The 23,132-nt window shown below is 39.3% G+C and overlaps 1 protein-coding gene across 4 annotated transcripts in view; it reads right to left on the reverse strand.

The window, feature by feature from the left end:
- The window catches only part of dlgap1b (discs, large (Drosophila) homolog-associated protein 1b), a 161,771-nt gene that overhangs the window by 39,334 nt on the left and 99,305 nt on the right, over positions 1-23,132 (reverse strand). For all 4 annotated transcript variants that reach the window (XM_037537057.1, XM_017715954.2, XM_037537058.1 and 1 more), the window contains 2 exons: positions 15,862-16,042; positions 8,241-8,490 (listed from right to left, as the gene is read on the reverse strand). In XM_037537057.1, coding sequence (XP_037392954.1) covers positions 8,241-8,490; positions 15,862-16,042 — 431 coding nt within the window. The remainder of the gene's footprint in view (positions 1-8,240; positions 8,491-15,861; positions 16,043-23,132) is intronic.

The raw sequence follows: 23,132 nt of genomic DNA on the forward strand, positions 1-23,132 counted from the left end.
TACATTAGCTTTCATGTATTAATAGAACATACAGTAAGAGGCCATGAGACCCTTCTTTTGGCTTTATATGGTCAATGTCGTTAATCCTTAGAAGTCTGCCGTTATTCTGTTAGATGTTCAATTTACATGACATGGTCTCTGAAGAAATGACAAAAACATGGAATAATTTATATAAAAGATATATGTGCAAAACAAGAATGATTATCACAAAGTTCAAATCATGGTAAAATATCTCTTCTCTTTGATCAAAAGTGTGGCATATACACTTTCAATAGAACTTCTCTGCCTGTTTCAATGAGCTATGACTGAGAAATAATTAAACACAAAGTTTCATTTTATATACCCACACAAATATTGGCACCCTGGTAAACAGGAGCAAAACAGGCTGTAAAATAATTCATTATTGCTGATCTTTTAGATCTTTAATTCAAAATACACATCTACCTGAAGTACAATGATTAAAATAAAAAAGAAAGTTTCATCATGAAACATTTTTCTTATTGTTGGCAACCATGAATCCATAGGAAGGGATCTGAGACCATACCTCAATACAGAATTTCACCAGATCCTTCAGATTCTATAACTGTAGGTGCTTGAGTTTGTTGGTGCTTGACAGCAGAGGCTTTCTTTGGCAACCCTCCCAAACAACTTATGGTTATGTAGGTGACATCTGATTGTGGTCTGGGACATGTTCTAACCCTAAGACTTAACTAATGTCTGGAATTTCCCAGCTATGATCCTTGGAGATTCTTTATCCCTTTGAACCATCCTCCTCACTGTGTGTGTTGTTCATACAGACATGCATTCTTTTCCCATCAGATTCTTAACATCTTAGCATTTTTGTTAAGATTTTGAATGAAAGATCAAAAGCATAAGTGATAAGGAATGTTCTTTTTACAGCCCACTTTGCTCATGTCTAACAGAAGTGGCAATATTTGCAAAGGCCACTATACACCATAGGTTATTAAAAGAGCCATTAGAGTCAGCACCCGTCACACTGCTAATCCATGCCATTTTTGTTAATGCTAGTCATCATAGCAACTCAAAGCTCAACATATCCAGATAAAAGCTTTATACATTAACATGCTCAGAGCTGTCGTCATTTCACATTTAATTTTAATTCTGTTTAAATTGAACTGTCTACTGTCACATGCTCCACAAACTACAGGCAATACATCGAAGAGCTTAGCATTTGTTAAAAATATGTGCGATCTAATGTAATCTGCTTTAATGGGTGATGACCCGGTTTTCGTGTCCCATTAATGTATATCTGGATTAGAACTACAGAGTTATGCAATTATAAAAGCTAAAGGATTATTTTTGGCCTGCCTCTGAACACAATTTGAGGACAAGCTTGAATAAAGTTTAAGTGCTAGTTCTATATTATAACTTCCAAGATTACTGGGTCTATTAACCCATTGGGAGTATATATCTCTGAATAAAAGACCAAAATGCATATGTTGTATTGAGCACAAATAGCAGAGCCGTAAATGTACATAAAGATTTCAGCCTTTGGTTTTTAGTGATGGAAACTAGGACTGTGTAAGCGAAAATTCAACCAAATTACTTTAATACTGCCAATTCAGTTGTGTGCCACTGAACACTGAATTACAATACCTATATACTTTGCAACCCTTAAGTCAACAGATATACATGTTCCAAAATGTACTTTACTTTAAATCTAGACTGGTCTATATCTAATTTACTTTAAATCTAGACTGGTCTAGACCTAATTTACTTTAAATAAGCATGTTAATGTTAACATCATTATTAGGTGCTTCTTGATTAGTCTGCAGTTCACTTGAATCATTTACATTTTATGGCATTTGGCTGACGCTCTTATCCAGAGCGCCTTAGAATTTTGATTGCTTTTTTTACACAGGTAGGCGAAGGTGGTGTTAGGAGTCTTGCCCAAGGACTCTTATTAGTATAGTGTAGGGTGTTTACCCAGGTGGGGATTGAACCCCAGTCTACAGCGTAGAAGGCAGAGGTGTTACCCACTACACTAACCAACCACCATCAGTACATACACCCACTTCTACTACATTCAACTCCTAGATTAAGCCACATCCACTTTTGGTTAGTAATAAAAAGGCACTGTTTAGTAACTGATATGAAAATCAATCTGTTTTGGTTTTGAGAGAATTTGTTGCTAACTATAACCAGCCCTTTTGGATACACTTACTTCAGTACTGTGTTTTAGGTGGCTGTCTGATTGTATGATGACATTTTATAATGAGGGATTTTTTTAGTAAATATGATGTAAATGTTTGACTTCACAACAATCCACTATGACTGAAAATATGTCAACTCACATCTATGCAGCAGTGACGCAGTAGTCTCTAGAGTGAGACCAGTAAAACCTTTCTCTTGAGGAGACAGGAGGAAGTAGGGGAAGATAACTGATAGCAGGCTTTATGAATTTAATTTTTTCTTCCTCTGCTAACTGGCGAATGCAGAAAGAATTTGCTGAATATCTTATTGCAGTCATATAACTGTGATTACACTGGAGCAAATGGATGGACAACTCATCAGATGAGGAAGACGACAAACTAAAAGTTAAAGTTAGCAAATAGCAGAGGTGGGAACAAGTCACCAAGTTGCATGTAACAAGTAAGTCTCAAGTGTTGACACTAGAGTCCCGAGTCAAGTCAAGATTGAATCTTGATTCAAATCCTGAGTCAGAACAGGCAAGTCTCTAGCCCAGTACAACTTCAATATAGGCAAGTCTCTAGTCAAGCCCCCAGTTCTAAACAAATCAGTATGCATTCTTAAGCTAATTTAAGGCTGTTTCAACACTGAAACCAAAAATAATGGTAATAATAAAACAGCCATCTTTGATTGTTAGTAGTGTATGGGTGTATATTACCATTTTAATATATAAAAATAAAATACAAAATTCATGTTATATAGATAAACAGACATATAATGATTCATTTGATGATTTTAGGAACATTGGGTGCATACTTCTTCTGGCACCTGACTGCTTTTAAGGTGGGACTTGACTTCTTTTCTTTGACTGAAACGGTAAAAACGTCAACTCCATTCTGTGTTGAATATAGATGAAATAACTTTTCTTTATGATCTTATTAGAAGCACTGTTTGCACACTCCTAAATAAACATAATTTTATGTGGCACATCAACACCCTTATCAAAAGTCATTAGCCATATACTTTTAGTTCAACATATTTTGGGGGAAAACAGTGGAAAACAATACCTTTACATATTTAGCAGATACTCTTATTCAGAGTTGAAAGGATTGTAGAAGACTTACGCACAGGCTCTGCTTAGATAGGGAACTGAATCCTTCTCTGTGCAGGATGAGGGTATTATCTGGTACACTGTTCCAGGACAAGCAGAACCATCACTGCAGTCTGTTTTCTCTGACAGTACAACATTTGGTTCGACTTGATCTGGATAGCCCACTCTAGGTTGTGTTTTTTACTTTTATTGGGTTCCATCATCACCTTGATTTATATCAGTCAAGGCTGATCAAGATGCTCACAGTACAGAGTAATTATACATTCTTTTTGGTTACAACACTTATTTGCATACTCCAGTCTTCTTCGATTGTAGTTCTGCAAAGGCCAATATCATGATAATAATTAACAAATGGTATTACCCTAGTATGGCAAAAATGCTAGTCCTCAAACGCTGTGAACAAGGAGGATGTTTTCAGTGATGTCCTCAGATGGGACTCTACTTTCTCTTCCTTTGCTCCAGAGAAGCCTTAGACAGTTAGCCTGTCAGCAGTGGGAGGAAATGCTCTTGACGCTTCAGTGTACTTATTGTGCTCTCACATCTGCCATAAATCATTCAAAGGCACACAAAACCAAACATCGAGTCACAGTTCTACCATTTATATAGAGCATACACACATTACAGGGCAGAGAAATGGAGTGTGTGTGTGTGTGGAAGGATTGTGGCTGGAGAGTGCTGAGCTTGCAGTGAGGCCTGACTGACACTCTGCCTTCTTAACAGATGACAAACAGCATCCAGAAAAGGAAAGAGAGTGAGAGAGAGAGAGTCGAGAGAGAGAGAGAGAGAGAGAGAGAGAGAAATTAAGAGTGTGAGAGAGGTAAACAAACCAAAAAAAGAACTTTCCAGGATGAACAGCATGCCTTTCTTAGGGGAAAGCCAAGCACCTAGGCATGCAGACTGCTTCTACAAACATTGATGAAAGAATGGGTCGCTCTCAGGAGCTCAGTGAATTATAGCATGGTACCGTGATAGGATGCCACCTGTGCAACAAGTTCAAGGTCATGAAATTTCCTCAAAACTAAGTATTCTACAGTCGCTTCTCCATCTGGCAATCTGATGGATGACTCTAGATTTGCCAGGAGAACAGCACTTGTCTGACTATATTTTGTCAAGTGTAGGGTCTGGTGAAGGGGGGGATTATGGTGCGGGGTTGTTTTTTCAGGAGTTGGGCTCGGCCCCTTAGTTCCAGTGAAAGGAACTCTTAATGCTTCAGCAGACCAAGAGATTTTGGACAATTTCATTCTCCCTACTTTGTGGAAACACTTTGGAGACAGCCCCTTCTTGTTTCAACATGACTGCGCATCAGTGCACAAAGCAAGGTCCATAAAGACGTGGATGAGCAAGTTTGGCATGGAAGAACTTGACTGGCCTGCAACCAACTTGACTTGGTTGAGTCCTGACCTCAACCCGACAGAACACCTTTGGGATGAATTAGAGTGGAGAGTGTGAGGCAGGCCTTTTTGTCCAATATCAGTGTCTGACCTCACAAATGCGCTTCTGAAAGAATGGTCAAAAATTCCCATAAACACACTCCTAAACCTTGTGGAAAGCCTTCCCAGAAGAGTTGAAGCTGCTAGTGTGGCCCGACATCATATTAAACCATATGGATTAAAAATGGGATGTCACTCAAGTTCATATGCGTGTGAAGCCAGACGAGCGAATATTTTTGGAAATGAAGTGTCTATCAGGCACATATGATTTTTACAAAAAAAAGTCACATTTACTGTTTTTCACTGCAAGGGCTCAACTGATGCACATATCAGCAAAATAGAACAACACTTTAACTTAAAGAGATGCGTTAGTTACAAGGCCCACACTTACATTTCAATTAAATATGTACAGGTTTGTACAAATAATGACATGAATACACAAAAATTGAAATACAGATGGTTAGCAGACTGATTAGCTGAGCAGTGTAAGTTCACTGACCTATCCAGGGTATATCCTGCCTACTGCCCAATGACCCAGTGGTTCACTAAAATGTCTTGAGGTTGAATGCATAAAATGCAGATTTTTACCCAGTTTAAATATTTGTTCTTAGTCATTCTTTAAAGAGTGTTTGTGGTGTTGGTAAGCTTATTAACCATTCAAGTCAATCATATTTCTGAAATAAAATTAAGACTGGGCTTATTGGAAATACAGGTGGGCACTAAATGGTTGAATAAGCCTATCCACACTTTCAAAGCCCAATCACATTGTTTTTTATTTCATTTATTTTTAACAAAATCTTTAAAAACCTGCTTGATTATGCTGAAAGAGATGTTGATCTTTGATTCCTTTATAAGATCACTATATAGTAACATGCAGCAGTAAAATTCCAGTTCAGCCTAAAGGTGTTCAGTGAGTATGAGGTCAGGGCTCTGTGCATGTCAGGCTTTGAGCACAGAGGCACAGTTATACTGAAAACAGATAGGGCCTTCCCCAAACTGTTGCTACAAAGTTGGAAGCATATGACTGTTTAAAATGCTTTTGTATGCTGTAGCATGAACAGTACCTCTCACTGGAACTTAAGGGCCTAGCTCAAACCCTGTAGAGGACAGGCGATTGTTATGTGCATTGCAATTCAGCATTTGGCAGCTCCATTCTGTGAGTGGCATCCCCGCTTTGTAAGTGGTCTATTTCAAAATAATAGCAATAACAAAGAAATGGAATGGAAACTGGCTTATACAGCTTTTACTTAGTTCATTAAAAAAGCCATTGGTACATCTCTATCTTCAGTTTCTGCTGCTACAAAGTGCTTTTATATAATTAAGTAATATTTCTCACTAAGAACTATTTTGTCTGCACTGGCCTACTAGATGCTGACTGCATTTACTGATTCTTAGAGTAGTCAGGACAGTAATTAAGAACTTGCACTTGACAAATGAGAGTACATTAATGAGACAGCATTAAATACACATGACATTTTTCTGAGGTTTTTGCACTTATGTAATTATAAGAAGAGATCATTAGTGAGAGAGTGACCTACATCCTCATCCTCAGCTCCTTCCTTCCACTCTCTGCCACTTGTTCTTCCTCCTTTTCACTCTCTATTCCTCTGTCCACTTCCTCCCCAATCTCACACACCTCTCCAGGAGCCATTTGTTTTTGTATTTTTTGTTTTTTAAACACCAGCATTTTAGCTTAGATATGGACCATTTGTGGCTTGGAACTGCACCTCGGTTATTTGAGTAGTTCTTCAATCTTTTACTCACTCCCACTAATTTGTGAATTGTTCTGATTAATTGACATTAACTACAACAATTGTGCAATGCTAATCACTGTAATTACATGACACACAGAGCCACTTTGTATATGGGCGTAGGCGTGTATGTGTGTGCGCGGCGAATTAAATAAAGAATGAGAAGCCCCTGACTCACTCTATTTTGTGGGGAGTGAGGAAAAGAAGGATGTGAGACAAAGCCAGAAAGACTGATGGAAACAGATTGTCTGAATACTTCTTATAGTAGAAGAAATGGTGGTACAATAACAGAAACAGAAATACCTACACTATACTATGTCTGCATATGAAAGTTGCTGTACCAAACCTAAAACTTTTATTTCTCATCTCTTATTTATAATATGTATGTATTTTAAATATTGTATATAATATGTATTTTTCAGGACAGACAACTCAACGATTAAAATGTGATTTAGAAGGTGGGGGGGGCACAATTTTTTCTCTGGGTGTCAACAATGAGGAAAAAATATGTTCATTTTATGTGGCATTTTATGTGGAAGTGAAATGGTTCACCACTGTGCACCTCTTTTCTGCCAAGTGTTCAGTGCAACCTAATCAAACTTAGAAAAATGCTCTTCAAACTACTGAAAGTCCCAGTCTTCCTACCTAGTATAATATCAGTAACAATTTTGCTCTGATTAGCAATATAAATGTACAAACACTATTGAAATGAATACATTTAGTAATGGTCAGTTGGCAAAACAGTACCTGAAACATCATGCAGGTCTATTGTATAAAAAAAAATTGATTTAGCTTCCTTATTTCAGAAAACCGTATCTAGGGATGCTAGATACATGTCTATGAGACAAAATATTTTGAAATTACCTTCAAATGGGAAATAATCTAAGCTGCTTAAAGATGAGGCATCATAAACAAGATCATTCAGTTAATTATACATTAGGAAACAACAGGAAGGATTCAATATGTATCTAAGCAATTGTATATTGATAGAACCATATGAAGAGGGCATGTCAGTGCCATTGTACAACTATTCAGAGATTTTCTGCAAATGCAGTGTGTCACATGGACTAGTTAAATGGTTTCAAGAAGGCCGTATTAGAGACTATTTCACATGAATGAAAAGGCTCTGGTCCAATTTAACCCCTGCCTATACCAATTATTAGTAAACAACACAGCAGATAACCGATACATGAGGTGATCTGCTTCTATAAACGTGAATTTTATATCCTGAAAATCTACAGAAACACAATTCCGATACAAAGCATACACTGATGGAATATAATGAAGTATTACCACTAAACATTTAAACATTATAAAAATAAAGTGCTTGGAGTGTGCAGAAAGTACAAAAGTTTGGAACAGATCAAAAAAAAGTGAGGACGCAGGAAAATTTTAAAGAAAATATTAAACACATAAAAACTGCTATCAGTGACACAGACAGGCGGCCTGCCTCCCATTCCTCTCAAAACTGCCTCAATTTTTCATAGCATGGATTCCACAAGATGTTGGGTCCCTGGATTGATGCTTTTCGTGCCAAATTCTGACCCTACTATTCCTTTATCCATGCTGACACTACCTAGAGCTGCAAGCCTACTGGCTGATTATTACATGAATGAGTAGGTGTACAAGTGTCCCTAATAAAGAGCTTGGTGACTGTATATAGTGATGTACCTATAACGTAGGTAATCCCCTGGTGAGTGGAAGAAGAAGGTAAGGATTTCTAATAAAGTGGAAGGTATGTGTATTTTAACTGTAGTACTGCTGTATTCATAACTGTAGTACAGTTTTTTTTCTTACCTGTGCTACTTTGTATAGTTCTGACAGTAGTGGTGGTGCGAGGGGGTGAAATAGCCCGAAGTGCTGTTCTCTCCACTTCTCCATCGTCTTGAGAGCAGCCCTTCTCGATGGCACGTACGTAGCTGTGGCTGCGCATCCGGAAGCACCCAGAAACCGGTAAATCCAGAGCATCAACAGCCTGAGACTCCATCTCGCTGAACACACTCTCGCATACCGCCTCAATCTGCCCATTTACCTCTACTTCACTCACCTGTAGGGGGAGACACAAAACCTCATTCCTGACTCAAAGTCCCCACAAACCCCTTTGCTGCTAATAGTAAATTCAGGAACAGAATGGCTAAATCATTAATAACTCAAACACTATGAATATCAAAAAGACAGTGAATTCCAATAACCATTGTTATATTGGGCTGGCATACTCTTAAATTATACAATTCTTATATTCTTACAGTGTACGAGATGAAAGAACACTTCCAGATGTGGTTACATTACCAGTGATCTCAATCCCTAGAGCACAGTGTTAAAAAAATGGAGGAAATGACATAGTAGACATAAGAAGTAAGATCGTTATGACTGGATATTCGGGGGAGCATATATAGTAAAGTTTTTGAAGAATGTAGAGGTAAATGCGTTGTGATCAGAGAGATGGGGGACCAGAAGGTAATCTTTTATTGTCCCCAAAAATAAGTGTGAGGTCTAAGCTCCAAGACAGTTTTACTGATTTACACGTACAACTCTGTTTCCCAAAAAGTTGGAACACTGTCTAAAATGTAAACAAAAACAGAATGCAATGATTTTCAAATCATTTAAACTGCATATTTGATCAAAATATGATGATTTCCTGTTCTTGCTGAATCTTGACATAGAATTTCAGCTGCTCAACAGTTAGAGGTCTCCTTCTTTGCGTTTTTTGTTTAATAATGCACCAAACATTTTCAGTGGGTGACAGGATGGACCCGTTTAGCACCAAGACACTTTTACTATGAAGCACTTCTATTGTAATATGTGCAGAATATAGTTTGGCATTCTCTTGCTGAAATAAGCAAGGCTTTCCCCGAAAAAAACATCATCTAGCTGACAGCATATGTTGCTCTGAAACTTGCAGGTTCAGTATCAATGGTGCCTTCACAGATGTGTCACCTATGCCATGTGCATAACCTAATTAGTTGTGAGATGTTCTACCAGGTGCTTTTAGCATTACACAATTTTTTAAAATGTGCTGGCATTCAGTTCAAAATGGGCAAAAATGCATTAACATTTCTGATAACATTTGATATTTTGTTTTTGTCTTATTTTTTATTAAATTATGGGCTTTAAATGATTTGTATGCCATTGCATTCTGTTTTTTATTTACACTTTGCACAGCATCCCAATGTTTTTTGGAGAAGGGGTTGTACTAGGTATTAACTAGGCAAATGTGTGGTACACACCTGGTGCTTTTCCTTAATTCAACTACAAAGTAAATCCACTATGTTATAGTCCTAGTTTTATTGGGGTACATTGACAGGTAAACACCTGTTTCTTGGAAGTTTTCTGAGTTACATTCCAGCTTAAACATGTGACATTACCAGAATGTCTGTAGTTACTAAATTGTTACTTCAAATAATTACCTTTTTTTATAAATGACCTTTTTTACCATAATAATTAGAACTTGTTACACATTTCAATGTAATTTAGAGGGTGTGAGTGCTTGTCATTATCTACCTAGATACCACAGAGTACAAATCCTAACTGGATAATTTTACTTGCTGTAATTACACAGCACTTTGAAATTTGTTCCTCACACATAGCCTATTAAACCCAAATCCATGTTTTTATAAATAGTAAAAAATAAATAGCAATATATAAACTGGGCAGTCCAAATCTTGGTTAGTATAGGGTTAGGGTTACTTAAGCAGGTAAAAAAACCTAAGCAGTGTCCTCAACAATGACAAGACTGTGGCTTGTCCCTAGCCACACATTTTTAACAAAACAGTACTCCCCAATGGTGTCCTTCTCTCTGTTCAAGTCAGAAGAACTTGCTGAAGAAAGCTTACAGCGAGCAAAAACCAACCCAGCAAACACAACTGAACTAGAGAACACCCACTTGTCCATTTGTTTGTTTGTGTAATGTTTTTACTGAGGGGACAATGAGTTAACACACTGTCTACAGGAGAAAAATGTAAATATGGCAGTTTCTGCAAATTTTAGCTCACAATTACATCTACTTACTAGGAGTTTACCTTGCTGAAAAATGATTATAACATATAAAACCTTTGCACAGTGCACACCTTGTTTTATTTTTCCAATATATTAAATTCAGGAATAAGCTGTAATTTACATTAAAATGTGGTGCTTGCTCTCTCTCTCTTCCTGTATATATATATATACACACAACCCCAATTCCAATGAAGTTGAGACGTGTAAAACATAAATAAATATAATAATGATTTGCAAATCCCTTTCCACCTATATTCAATTGAATACACTACAAAGACAAGATATTTAACGTTCAAATGGATAAACTGCATTGTTTTTTGCATCTGAGATGGACTGACACAAACTGGAAAAGTGTCCGGTGGTCTGACGAGTCCACATTTCAAATTGTTTTTGGAAATCATGGATGTTGTGTCCTCCGGGCCAAAGAGGAAAAGGACTGTCTGGATTATTATCAGCGCAAAGTTCAAAAGCCAGCATCTCTGATGGTATGGGGGTGTGTTAGTGCCCATGGCATGGGTAACTTGCACATCTGTGAAGGCACCATTAATGCTGAAAGGTACATACAGGTTTTGGAGCAACATATGGTACCATCCAAGCAACATCTTTTTCAGGGATGTCCCTGCTTATTTCAGCAAGACAATGCCAAGCTACATTCTGCACGTGTTACAACAGCGTGGCTTCATAGTAAAAGAGTGCGGGTACTAAACTGGCCTGCCTGCAGTCCAGACCTGTCTCCCATTGAAAATGTGTGGTGCATTATGAAGCTCAAAATACGACAACGGAGACCCCAGACTGTTGAGCAACTGTAGTTGTACATCGAGCAAGAATGGGAAAGAATTCCACCTACAAAGCTTCAACAATTAGTGTCCTCAGCTCCCAAACGCTTATTGAGTGTTGTTAAAAGGAAAGGTGATGTAACACAGTGGTAAACATGCCCCTATCCCAACTTCTTTGGAACGTGTTGCAGGCATCAAATTCAAAATGAGTGAATATTTGCAAAAAACAATAAAGTTTATCAGTTGAACATTAAATATCTTGTCTTTGTAGTGTATTCAATTGAATATAGGTTGAAAAGGATTTGCAAATCATCGTATTCTGTTTTTATTTATGTTTTACACAACGTCCCAACTTCATTAGAATTGGGGTTGTGTATATACACTGCTCAAAAAAATAAAGGGAACACTTAAACAACACAATATAACTCCAAGTAAATCAAACTTCTGTGAAATCAAACTGTCCACTTAGGAAGCAACACAGATTGACAATCAATTTCACATGCTGTTGTGCAAATGGAATAGACAACAGATGGAAATTATTGGCAATTAGCAAGACACACTCAATAAAGGAGTGGTTCTGCAGGTGGGGACCACAGACCACTTCTCAGTACCTTTCTGCTTTCTGGCTGATGTTTTGGTCACTTTTGAATGTTGGTGGTGCTTTCACACTCGTGGTAGCATAAGACGGACTCTACAACCCACACAAGTGGCTCAGGTAGTGCAGCTCATCCAGGATGTCACATCAATGCGAGCTGTGGCAAGAAGGTTTGCTGTGTCTGTCAGCGTAGTGTCCAGAGGCTGGAGGCACTACCAGGAGACAGGCCAGTACACCAGGAGACGTGGAGGAGGCCGTAGGAGGGCAACAACCTAGCAGCAGGACTGCTACCTCCGCCTTTGTGCAAGAAGGAACAGGAGGAGCACTACCAGAGCCCTGCTGAATGACCTCCAACAGGCCACAAATGTGCATGTGTCTGCACAAGCAGTTAGAAACTGACTCCATGAGGACGGTTTGAGGGCCACAGTCCACAGATGGGGGATGTGCTCACAGCCAAACACCGTGCAGGACGCTTGGCATTTGCCAGAGAACACCAGGATTGGCAAATTCGCCACTGGAGCCCTGTGCTCTTCACAGATGAAAGCAGGTTCACACTGAGCACATGTGACAGACATGACAGAGTCTGGAGATGCCGTGGAGAGCGATCTGCTGCCTGCAACATCCTTCAGCATGACCGGTTTAAGTTAAGTGATACTTCTTTTTTTTTGGCAGTGGGTCAGTAATGGTGTGGGGTGGCATTTCTTCTGAGGGCCGCACAGCCCTCCATGTGCTCGCCAGAGGTAGCCTGACTGCCATTAGGTACCGAGATGAGATCCTCAGACCCCCTGTGAAACCATATGCTGGTGCGGTTGGCCCTGGGTTCCTCCTAATGCAGGACAATGTTAGACCTCATGTGGCTGGAGTGTGTCAGCAGTTCCTGCAAGATGAAGGCATTGAAGCTATGGACCGGCCCGCCCGTTCCCCAGACCTGAATCCGATTGAGCACATCTGGGACATCATGTCTCGCTCCATCCACCAACGCCACGTTGCACCACAGACTGTCCAGGAGTTGGCGGATGCTTTAGTCCAGGTCTGGGAGGAGATCCCTCAGGAGACCATCCGCCACCTCATCAGGAGCATGCCCAGGCATTGTAGGGAAGTCATACAGGCATGTGGAGGCCACACACAATACTGAGCCTCATTTTGACTTGTTTTAAGGACATTACATCAAAGTTGGATCAGCCTGTAGTGTGTTTTTCCACTTTAATTTTGTGTGTGACTCCAAATCCAGGCCTCCATTGGTTAATAAATTTGATCTCCATTGATTATTTTTGTGTGATTTTGTTGTCAGCACTTTCAACTTTGTACAGAACAAAGTATTCAATGAGAATATTTCATTCAATCAGATCTAGGATGTGTTATGTGAGTGTTCCCTTTATTTTTTTGAGCAATGTATTTTTTTTTTTTATGTGGTGTATTATTTTTAAAATCTTTAAAAACCAAAATACATCAGAAATATTTTTCAATATGCAAAACAATAAAAACATTCATTCACATTAAATTTTTCATTAAATGTTTTCATTCACATTTAAAACATGACTGAAGCACCCCTCATTTAGCCATTCAGCATTATAGTATGTTTGGCATGTCTGTCACAATATCTGTGCTAATTTGTGGCATGCTGATATAACAGTTCTGACAAAACTCAAACCTGAGAAAGAATTTCAACTAGTAAACCAAATGAACAGGTATACAACCTAGTGGACACTGTGGGTGCAGTCTCCCACACCACCTGTTTATGTAAAGCACTGTTTCTACATGCTTTGCTCATGCTGTTTAGTGCTTTAGAGATGTTCTCAGGATATCAGGACCATGTACACACAGTTCTAAGGTCTGGTCAGTCATTTTTAAGCCATGTTTTATTGTATTTCTGTCTTGTTTAGGAATTCTCCTAAAATTGTAAAAAGTAACTCTATCCAGAATATTGCCTTTACAAAATGTAACTCGGACTGAATACAAATACTTATTCTGAATATGTAATCCCAATACTACTATTCTGTTACATCCCAACCCTTTATACACCCACTCAATACAAATGTCCTTCTGGTCAAAAAGACACTGCACACAGTACAGAATCACCAATGTTAAAGGAACATATCCAGTGTTTATCAAGCTATTATCTATCTGCGACACTACCACACATGCTGCATAATTGATGACCACAGACAAAAAATTCAATATGTTTTTCTGTACTTAGAAAAAGACAGTAAACACAGACTAAAACTCACTTTTAATAGAAGTCAATGGACAGCTGCTGAATTCCATGAATAAATATGACAATTTTAAGTAAATTATAAATGTGGGTTAATTTGAAGTTAAAACAACTTTATTACACTTTTACAATACAGGATTTAGGATGAGACAAGAGAAAAGGTTGTGCTGGTCAGGAAAGTCAACTTGAGCTATCTACACTAGATGGAGGTTAAAAAACACCAGCATATACCATTAAAATCATGTTATAGAGGTGGCCAATTGAGACATGTCCATGTACACAGGCTCACACATACACACTATCACAATATGCAAATGAACAATGTTGAATTCAGGCCACATCTGAATGTTAAAACATGGCCAGAAACAAGGAAGAACAATTATATAATGCTAATCTCTACTAGCAACCTCAAAGGGATTCTAGTAGTTATCTAGATAAGGTTATCGCTAAGATAACGCTGATTCACATTAAATTTTGTGACTGTTCTAGATTAAACGGCAATATCTGAAGCTTATAAAACATTCCATGATAGACATATTACTATATTTGACCTTTTTTACAGTTTTACAATGGCTCTTTTGGTTAAAACCCTTGGCAATGAGGTGCCACTGTTTTTCTATTTCTAACATCTAACTGAAGTGCACTGTTCAGGCTCCCACACATACCCACCTGTCCATAACATATCTAGGACTTTGACGCCTAGAGTGTTTTTTTTGGTGTAACTCATAAAATTCGTAATTGGATTCCACTGTTGCTTTCTAATTATGTCAGGTTTATCTGATACGCTAGGCAGTTTAGTCCTAACAAATGGGAAAGCTAGACAATGATACAATAAAGTTATTAATACAGTACTTGTAGAGTTTAAATACAACAACAGTTCCCAGTGAGAATTCCTGTAATTGATGAATTAAGTTATTCTTGTAAACCAACATGAGTAAATCATTTTTATCAAAATGATTTGCTATAGAAACTACAAAGTGTGTAGCAGTAGAATCATATTAATAGTATTTTGGCCACAGTATGCAGCCCTGACTCACACAATCATCTTGCTATGAAGATATGAAGAAAAATGTAAATGTAAACTGCTTTGACCAAAGGAATGGTGTATGGTCAGATTACAGAAGAGACCTGTGAAAACAGATGGAATACTCTAAAGCATCGGGATATGGAGCAAAGCCAAGGTCTCTGGCACCAAAAGAGTGCCATGCTGTTGATTCTGGCTATATGCCTTTGCCTCGCTTCACTTGCTCTTGCTTTTTTCCCTCTGCACTTATTTAAGGGACAGGGGACATCAAGGACAACTTCAGGTGGATGCTGCTCTTAAATACTGACTTATGACCAGTTTTCCTTGACTGTTCTGTAAACCAGTGATCCTCAACCTGGGACGGCAACAGGATGTTATAAATAGTGCATAGGCCTATGTATTTGCTAATACATTTTTCAGAATGACAGAATGACTTTTCTTTTGCATGCATTGTGGTGCACGCACACACACACAGTTGTAACAAAAAAAAATTACTGTAACTAGCACAGCTAATGGCTGTGTGCAGCAGTACTTAGCCTAGCAGCTAACTTAACAGTTAACCTTTACAATTACTTTGTTTATAAAGTAGGCATATTATGTTATTCAAAATGACCATGTTGCAAAAGAGCTACTAGATGTACGCAAATATAAATAATTTATAAAAATAAAAATTGTGTGTAATTTTCTTTTTTTTTTTTGGTCATAACTCAAAAAGCTTGTAAACCTTTTTCTAAGGGTCTAGAGGAAACTGGTCTCAGGTCAGCAATTGAGAGGTCAGCAAGCTCCAGCCAAGAGGCAGGGAACAAAGGACCAACCTGGCTGATGGTGCTCATGGCCCGCATGTAGCTCTCATTTCTGGAGCGGAATTTGGGTGAGGACAGCAGGCCCGCCGGGTCCAGGCTGTCCAAACTGCGGTTGATGGACACCTCACTCACTGCTCGCAGGTAACTGTGGCTCCGGATCTGCAGCTTGGGCGAATGGGACTCCGTACTGATCCTGGAGAAAGAAGCAGAACAAAGAGCAAAACAAGCATTCTTAATTGCAGTAGTAAAGTCAAAACAGTTTTGATTTTGCACTTGAAAGACTACAGGCTTTAACACTGTGATTGCTTATTTCTCCAACACTGATTTATTCAATGGTTCAGTGAAAATCTAATTTACACAACTGCCACATTACCCAAAATGCAGTTCATTAGCGACAAATTTGAGACTTTGTCTGATGCTTGACATTTATGTCTTTGCACTGGCTCTAATAGGCTAAGGTAGCAAACTGCACATCTAAATAAACACACACTTGTCTCAGTGTCCCATATTAAATTATAAAGAGGTTTCCTATAGACTTGCTTATGTGGTTTTCAACATAGTATGAAATAGCTAAAAACCCTAAGAACAGCTGTGTAGAAGAATGGATTTTGTCTGTAATTTTTTACCTTTTTTCAGATGGTAATTTGTCATATAGTGTCAGAAAACACAGAACCAAGTCTATTTGAGATTACTTAAAACTTGACATGGTTTGAGGCAAATTGTGATGATTTATGATTAAAATCTGTGATGATTTATGCCTTCAGTTTACATGATATTAATGGGTAGCAATGGGCTAAGAGTTGGTGAACTAAGAGTAACTAAGAGTAAAAGCCAACAAAATTAGTTAAAATTATTGTATGTCATGTTATGTGATATAACTTTACATTTATAACTTAACATTTTCTCCTGTGTAACTGACATGACAATTTTTAGACACCAGCAGCAAAATAACTATTGCTAACATTTACTGTGGAAAAACATACCAAAGAAATTACTGCAACAATGTAGCAAGTCCATATAGTTCATTCCAGTACCCAAAATAAGATAAGATAAGATAAGATAAGATAAGATAAGATAAGATAAGATAAGATAGGATAAGATGGGTATGAGGTAGAAAGTGTACATCTTAATGCTGATAATGTATAAAGTGACATGTATAATGTGACATCTGTAGGGATGATATAGTAGAGGCACAGATTCAGTACAGCAGCAGAGATAAATAAGTGGACATGAAGTACCATTGCAGTGATGTCTAATTGGAGTTTAAGAGTCTTACTGCTTCAGGGAAGAAGCTGTTTCTTAGTCTGGTTGTTTTACACTTAATGCTCTGTAACCTCCTACCTGAGAGGAGCAGGACAAAAAGTGTGTGTGCTGGATGTGTGGGGTCCTTCATGATGCCAGTGGCCCTTTTCCTGCATCAGGAAGTGTAAATGTCCATGGTGGTGGGAAGGCTGACCCCAACAGTCCTCTGTGCAGCATTCACCTCCCTCTGCAGAGCTTTCCTTTCTGCCGCAGAGCAGCTTCCATGCCAGACGGTGATGCTAGAGCACAGAACGCTCTCCACCACACATCTGTAAAATAAGGTGAGGACTGAGCTCCCGAGTCCAGCACGCCTCAACCATCTGAGGAAGTAGAGGCATTGATGTGCCTTCCTGATTAGTCTGGAAGTGTTATTACTCCAGGTAAGATTGTTACTTAGGTGTACGCCCAAGTACCTATAGCTGGAGACCACTTCCACTGCAGATCCTCCAATGTGCAGATCCTCTGATGTCCTTTGTTTTCTTCACATTGATGCAGAGATTGTTCTCACTGTACCAATTCTCCAGGTGTTCCACCTCCTGCCTATAGCCAGAGTCATCACTATTTCTGATGCATCCAACCACTGCCGTGTCATCCACAAACTTTACAATATGACAGCCTGGATGGATAGCTGAGCAGTCATATGTGAGCAGTGGAAACAGGAGGGGGCTCAGCACACAGCCCCGAGGGGAGCTGGTGCTGAGGATGATGGTGGAGGAGGAGATGTTGTGGATCGTCACAGACTGCGGCCTGTTAGTCAGAAAGTCCAGGACCCAATTACAGAGAGGGGCGCTCAGTCCAAGTGCATGGAGTTTGTAAGCCAGGATCTGGGGAATCATGGTGTTAAAGGCCGATGTGAAATCCACAAAGAGCATACGGACATAAGAATCCTTACTCTCCAGGTGGGCGAGGGCAGTGTGGACCACAGAGGAGATGGCATCCTCTGTGGATTGGTTTTTCCAGTACGCGTACTGGTGTGGATCCCCAGTGACATCAGTGGTGGCTTTGATGTGGGTCATAACCAGTCTTTCAAAAACACTTTGTGACTATCGGGGTGATGGCTACTGGCCGATAGTCATTCAGTCCTGTCACTGTGGAGCTCTTAGGGACTGGAATGATGGTGGTGGTCTTCAGGCAGTTGGGGACAGGCAGGTGCCTGGATTAAAAAGGAATTGAAGATGTCTGTCAGCACCTCAGAGAGTTGGTCTGCACAGCACTTCAGCACACGCCCTGGAATGTTATCCGGGCCAGCAGCTTTGCGGGGATTAATCTTCTTAAGGATCCTCCTCACCTCTGTTTGAGTCACACTGAGGGGCTCTTCTCCAGGTGGTGGAGTGAGTCTGGTGCTGGGGGGTGTGTTTGGGTCCTCAAAGTGGGCATAGAACTTATTGAGAGCATTGGGCAGTGAGGGGTCCCTAGTGCATTGTGCATCTTTGGTGTTATAGTCTGTGATGAACTTGACGCCCTTCCACAAGTTCTGTGGATCCTGGGAAGAAAACTGACCCTGGATCTTCAGAGTGTATGCAGCTTTGGCCCTCTTTACGCCTGCCGTCTGCTCACGTCGAGCTCTCCTGAGTTTCTGTGAATCACCAGACCTGAAGGCAGCATCCCTGACTTTCAGCAGAGATCAGACCTCTGCAATCAGCCAGTGTTTCTGGTTCGGGTAGCACGTCACAGTCCTGGTGGTGGTGACATCCTCAACACACTTGCTGATGTATCTGAGAACAGCAGATGTGTAATCCTCTAAATCCAGCTGTGCACTTGAAGCAGTTGAAATAATAAACATTACTGAGCTTAATAACTACAAGTCATCATTGGGCCTACCCTAACATCATCCATAACCATCCTCTAATGAACCAAACTATAGTGCACAACGGAGAGGATCACTGATTGTCCCCCTTTCATTCTGGACATCATTTCTTTCAGCCACTCCCATCTGGTAGACAATTCAGGGACATCAAACCCAGCACAACCAGATACACTAACAGCTTTTCCCCCCAGAGCTGTGGATCTCATTAACCACAGTGGACACCTTGGACTTTAACTTAAACCAAAATCCAACAGAACACCCTTAGTGTATTACAGTATAACTCTTCTGTAACAAAATGCTTACTTGTAACTGTGAAAATGTTGTTTTACAAATGTTCATATCATTCTGTAATATTCTGTGTATAATCGTTATTATAAAATAATATAAAATAATAGATAGATTCAATACAAAAATAAAAAATAAAGAAGTTAGGTAGCTAACTAAGTAGCTTTTTTGCAGACTGGGATTGTACAGTGTGTAAAGAACTATATAAAGATGAATATTAATATACTTACACGTGTGGCATCTCTTCCATTGCTATCATGAAGTTTGCTTCTTAGCTCTGACACAAAAACTTGCTGTTTTAATATAAACTATCTAAAAGATCTCTTTGGTCTGACTGACAGTAAAATGGTTTACAGAATCCTTTTTTGCTTTAAACTCTCTTACAATCATATGTTCTTAATTCTCAGACCTATTTCCATTGTTCTGTTTCTGCATTGCAACAGATGCTACCATATGACTCCACGGTCTATGCTGAATTGAATGTTTCACTGACACAGCAACAGTAACTAACATAGGCAGGACTTGTCAAACTGTTAAAAGGATTTTAAGTGAATGTGGCTCAGTCAGTCAGATCATAGAATCTGAACTCTCTTTTAAAAAAATAGCTAAACCATTACTTCATTCAAAACAGCTGAGCACTGACCTTTCTAAGAATCTTGTATTTGAAGTAAATGACAACAGACACACTGTGCCATTTTGCAGTAACCTTGAAAAATTTGGGGTTAAATATTTTGTTCAACATTCCTTTTGGTTCATGGAGCTGATGTTCACTCAGACAATATGTGGGCAATGTCGTTCCCTTAGAGAAGATCACTTTCAATTGAAAAACTCACACGAATGCGCGCATGTCCAGTGTGCAGTCAACTTGGATTGTCATCACACTCATTTTCTTGCTGCAATTAGAAAGCCTCCTGTCTTTTTCTCCTTATACTGATCTAAGTTGTGAACTCAAAGCTCTCTCTTCATACACTTCCCATTTCTGTGTGTGTTTGAAGGGATTTGTTTTTAGGTCTTACAGTATGCCTAATGTGGTCTATTAACACCATGACTACTTTATGTTTGCATAAAATGCTAAATACAATCCCTGAGAATCTAGAAGTGAATGATTCTTACAAATAACATCACTATTTTTGAGACAACATTCACATCTGCTAGAGCTAATGGACATTCACCACTCAAACACATACACTCTCTGTCCCTCTAGGTTGGCTATGTCTTAATTATGGATGCGGCTCTTAAAATAGAGTGTGGTTACAGCAGCGAGAAAAAACACATTATTCATTCTCCACTGGAGTATGGGATGGGGGGAGAGAGAAAGGAAGAAAGAGATAAGAATGAAGAATGAAGAAATGATGATGTTCATATGCTACACTACAACAGGCTTTAGAGGAGAAAGTAAATCAACAAAAAGACTAGCAACAATGTGATGGAATTACACTAACCACATATAAAAACGAAAAGCATTCTGGGGAACATTAGAAGTGCACAATTACTAGTTTAAACCTGCAGACAATGATGAACATGCATATATTTCCAAAAGTATTCACTCACCCATCCAAATCTTTGAATTCAGGTGTTCCAATCACTTCAATGGCCACAGGTGAATAAAATCAAGCACCTAGGCATCTAGAGTGCTTCTACAAACATTTATGAAAGAATGGGTTGCTCTCAGGAGTTCAGTGAATTCCAGTGTGGTACCGTGATAGGACGCCACCGGTGCAGTAAGTCCAGTCATAAAATTTCCTCACTACTAAATATTCCACAGTCAACTGTCAGTGGTATTATAACAAAGTGGAAGCGACTGGGAACGACAGCAACTCAGCCATGAAGTGGTAGGCCACATGAAATGACAGAGCAGTGTCAGAGGATGCTGAGCTGCATAGTGCACAGAGGTCGCCAACTTTCTGCAGTCAATCGCTACAGATCTCCAAACTTCATGTGGCCTTCAGAATACCTCAAGAACAGTGCATAGAGAGCTTCATGGTATGGGCTTCCATGACCGAGCAGCTACATCCAAGCCTTACATCACCAAGTGCAATGCAAAGCAAGGTTGCCAGGAGAACAGTACTTGTCTGACTGCATTGTGCCAACTGTAAAGTTTTGTGGCGTGGGGGATTATGGTGTGGGGTTGTTTTTCAGAAGTTGGGCTCGGCCCCTTAGTTCCAGTGAAAGGAACTCTTAATGCTTCAGCAGACCAAGAGATTTTGGACAATTTCTTTCTCCCAACCTTGTGGGAACAGTTTGGGGCCCCTTCCTATTTCGACATGACTGCGCACCAGTGCACAAAGCAAGGTCCATAAAGATATGGGTGAGCAAGTTTGGCATGGAAGAACTTGACTGGCCTGCACAGAGTCCTGACCTCAACCCGACAGAAAGTCTTTGGGATGAATTAGAGCGGAGAGTGTGAGCCAGGCCTTCTCGTTCAACATCAGTGTTCGACCTCACAAATGTACTTCTGGAAGAATAGTCAAAAATTCCCATAAACACACTCCTAAACCTTGTGGAAAGTCTTCCCAGAAGAGTTGAAACTGTTTCAGCTGTAAAGGGTGGCCTGACATCATATTAAAGGCTATGGATTAAGAATGGGATGTCACTCAAGTTCATATGTGTGTGAAGGCAAACAAGCGAATACTTTTGACAATATAGTGCATGTCCTTTTGGGAAAAGCACATACTACACATTGACTGAAGAGGATGAGAATTTGTGGGGCTCAGCCACCTGCAGTTGTTCCTTCAGTTGTAAGGTTATGAAGATGGATGGTAGTTTCAGCAACACTAACTGTGACTGATGAACACATGCTGCTAGAAAGTGAAAGGAAATATGTAACAGGACTTGGTTCTGAAAGGCAATGCAATGCGCTCTAAATTCATGGACCAAATTGTAATTGGATGGGCTCACTACTGCAAATTTTTTTGGAACTCTTTTAAATAGTTAAGGTCAGGGCTGGGAGCAGATTTAGTAGACAAAGTCTTGGTGTCTTGATGTTCAACTGGATATCCAAACAAATTTGGACATTACCTCATTCCCAACACATGATATAGAATTTCTTCTTAGTATTCACATTAACTGGATCTCTGATTGGCTTTGCTTAGCCAGTTACTTAAAGCCAAGGCACATTTAGCTCAGACATTAGTCAGGTGAAGTTAGGTAGCACTGGGAGAGTCAAGGTTAGCTAGGGTGGTATTTACGATTTAAGTCAATGCTACCGTGGAGACAATATCAGAGATGCCCAGCTCTAATGAGCATGCTCCTCAGGGTATAGTCAGGGCAGCGTATTATGTAACTCAACATGCAATAATAAGCAGAGATGCAAAAATGTGTTATCCACATTTGTTTCTGTGTGCATGTTCTACAGTGTGGTTATCTTCTGTGTATGTTCTACAATGCTTACCTTGCATTCATTCTTCTGCATTTGTAAAAGCCTTGTAACTTAAATTCCATACACTTTTCATGAACTCCTAGAGCTGTTAGAGATGTTAAAGCAGTTTTATGCATGTATTTAAGGCATATACATATGCCTGTGAAAAGAGTCACAGTCCTTCCCTAACGATGAAGCTCTACATTAGTTTGCATGGAGATTAAGACAACTACAGCAGATATTACTGAACACTGAATATAGTCATAGCAGTTCGTTATATAATTATGGCCACCTGTGATAAAGATAGAGGTGCTATTTATCAGCTTTACTTCACAATAATAATAATATAAGAGATTTCTAACCTATTGAAAAAAAAAATAATAATTTTAAAATAATTATTAAAATAACAGGTCCATACAAACCAATAGCATGTTGGCACAGAGGCAGTGTGTAAATGTAGCTTGGAGAGTTGGTATCCCCTGAAAGCAAAACAATTCCTGCCAAAGTTCAATTGAAGAAGAATGTTTAAGA

This window comes from Pygocentrus nattereri, chromosome 3 (genome assembly GCF_015220715.1).
Source record: "Pygocentrus nattereri isolate fPygNat1 chromosome 3, fPygNat1.pri, whole genome shotgun sequence".
Lineage (NCBI taxonomy): Eukaryota > Metazoa > Chordata > Actinopteri > Characiformes > Serrasalmidae > Pygocentrus > Pygocentrus nattereri.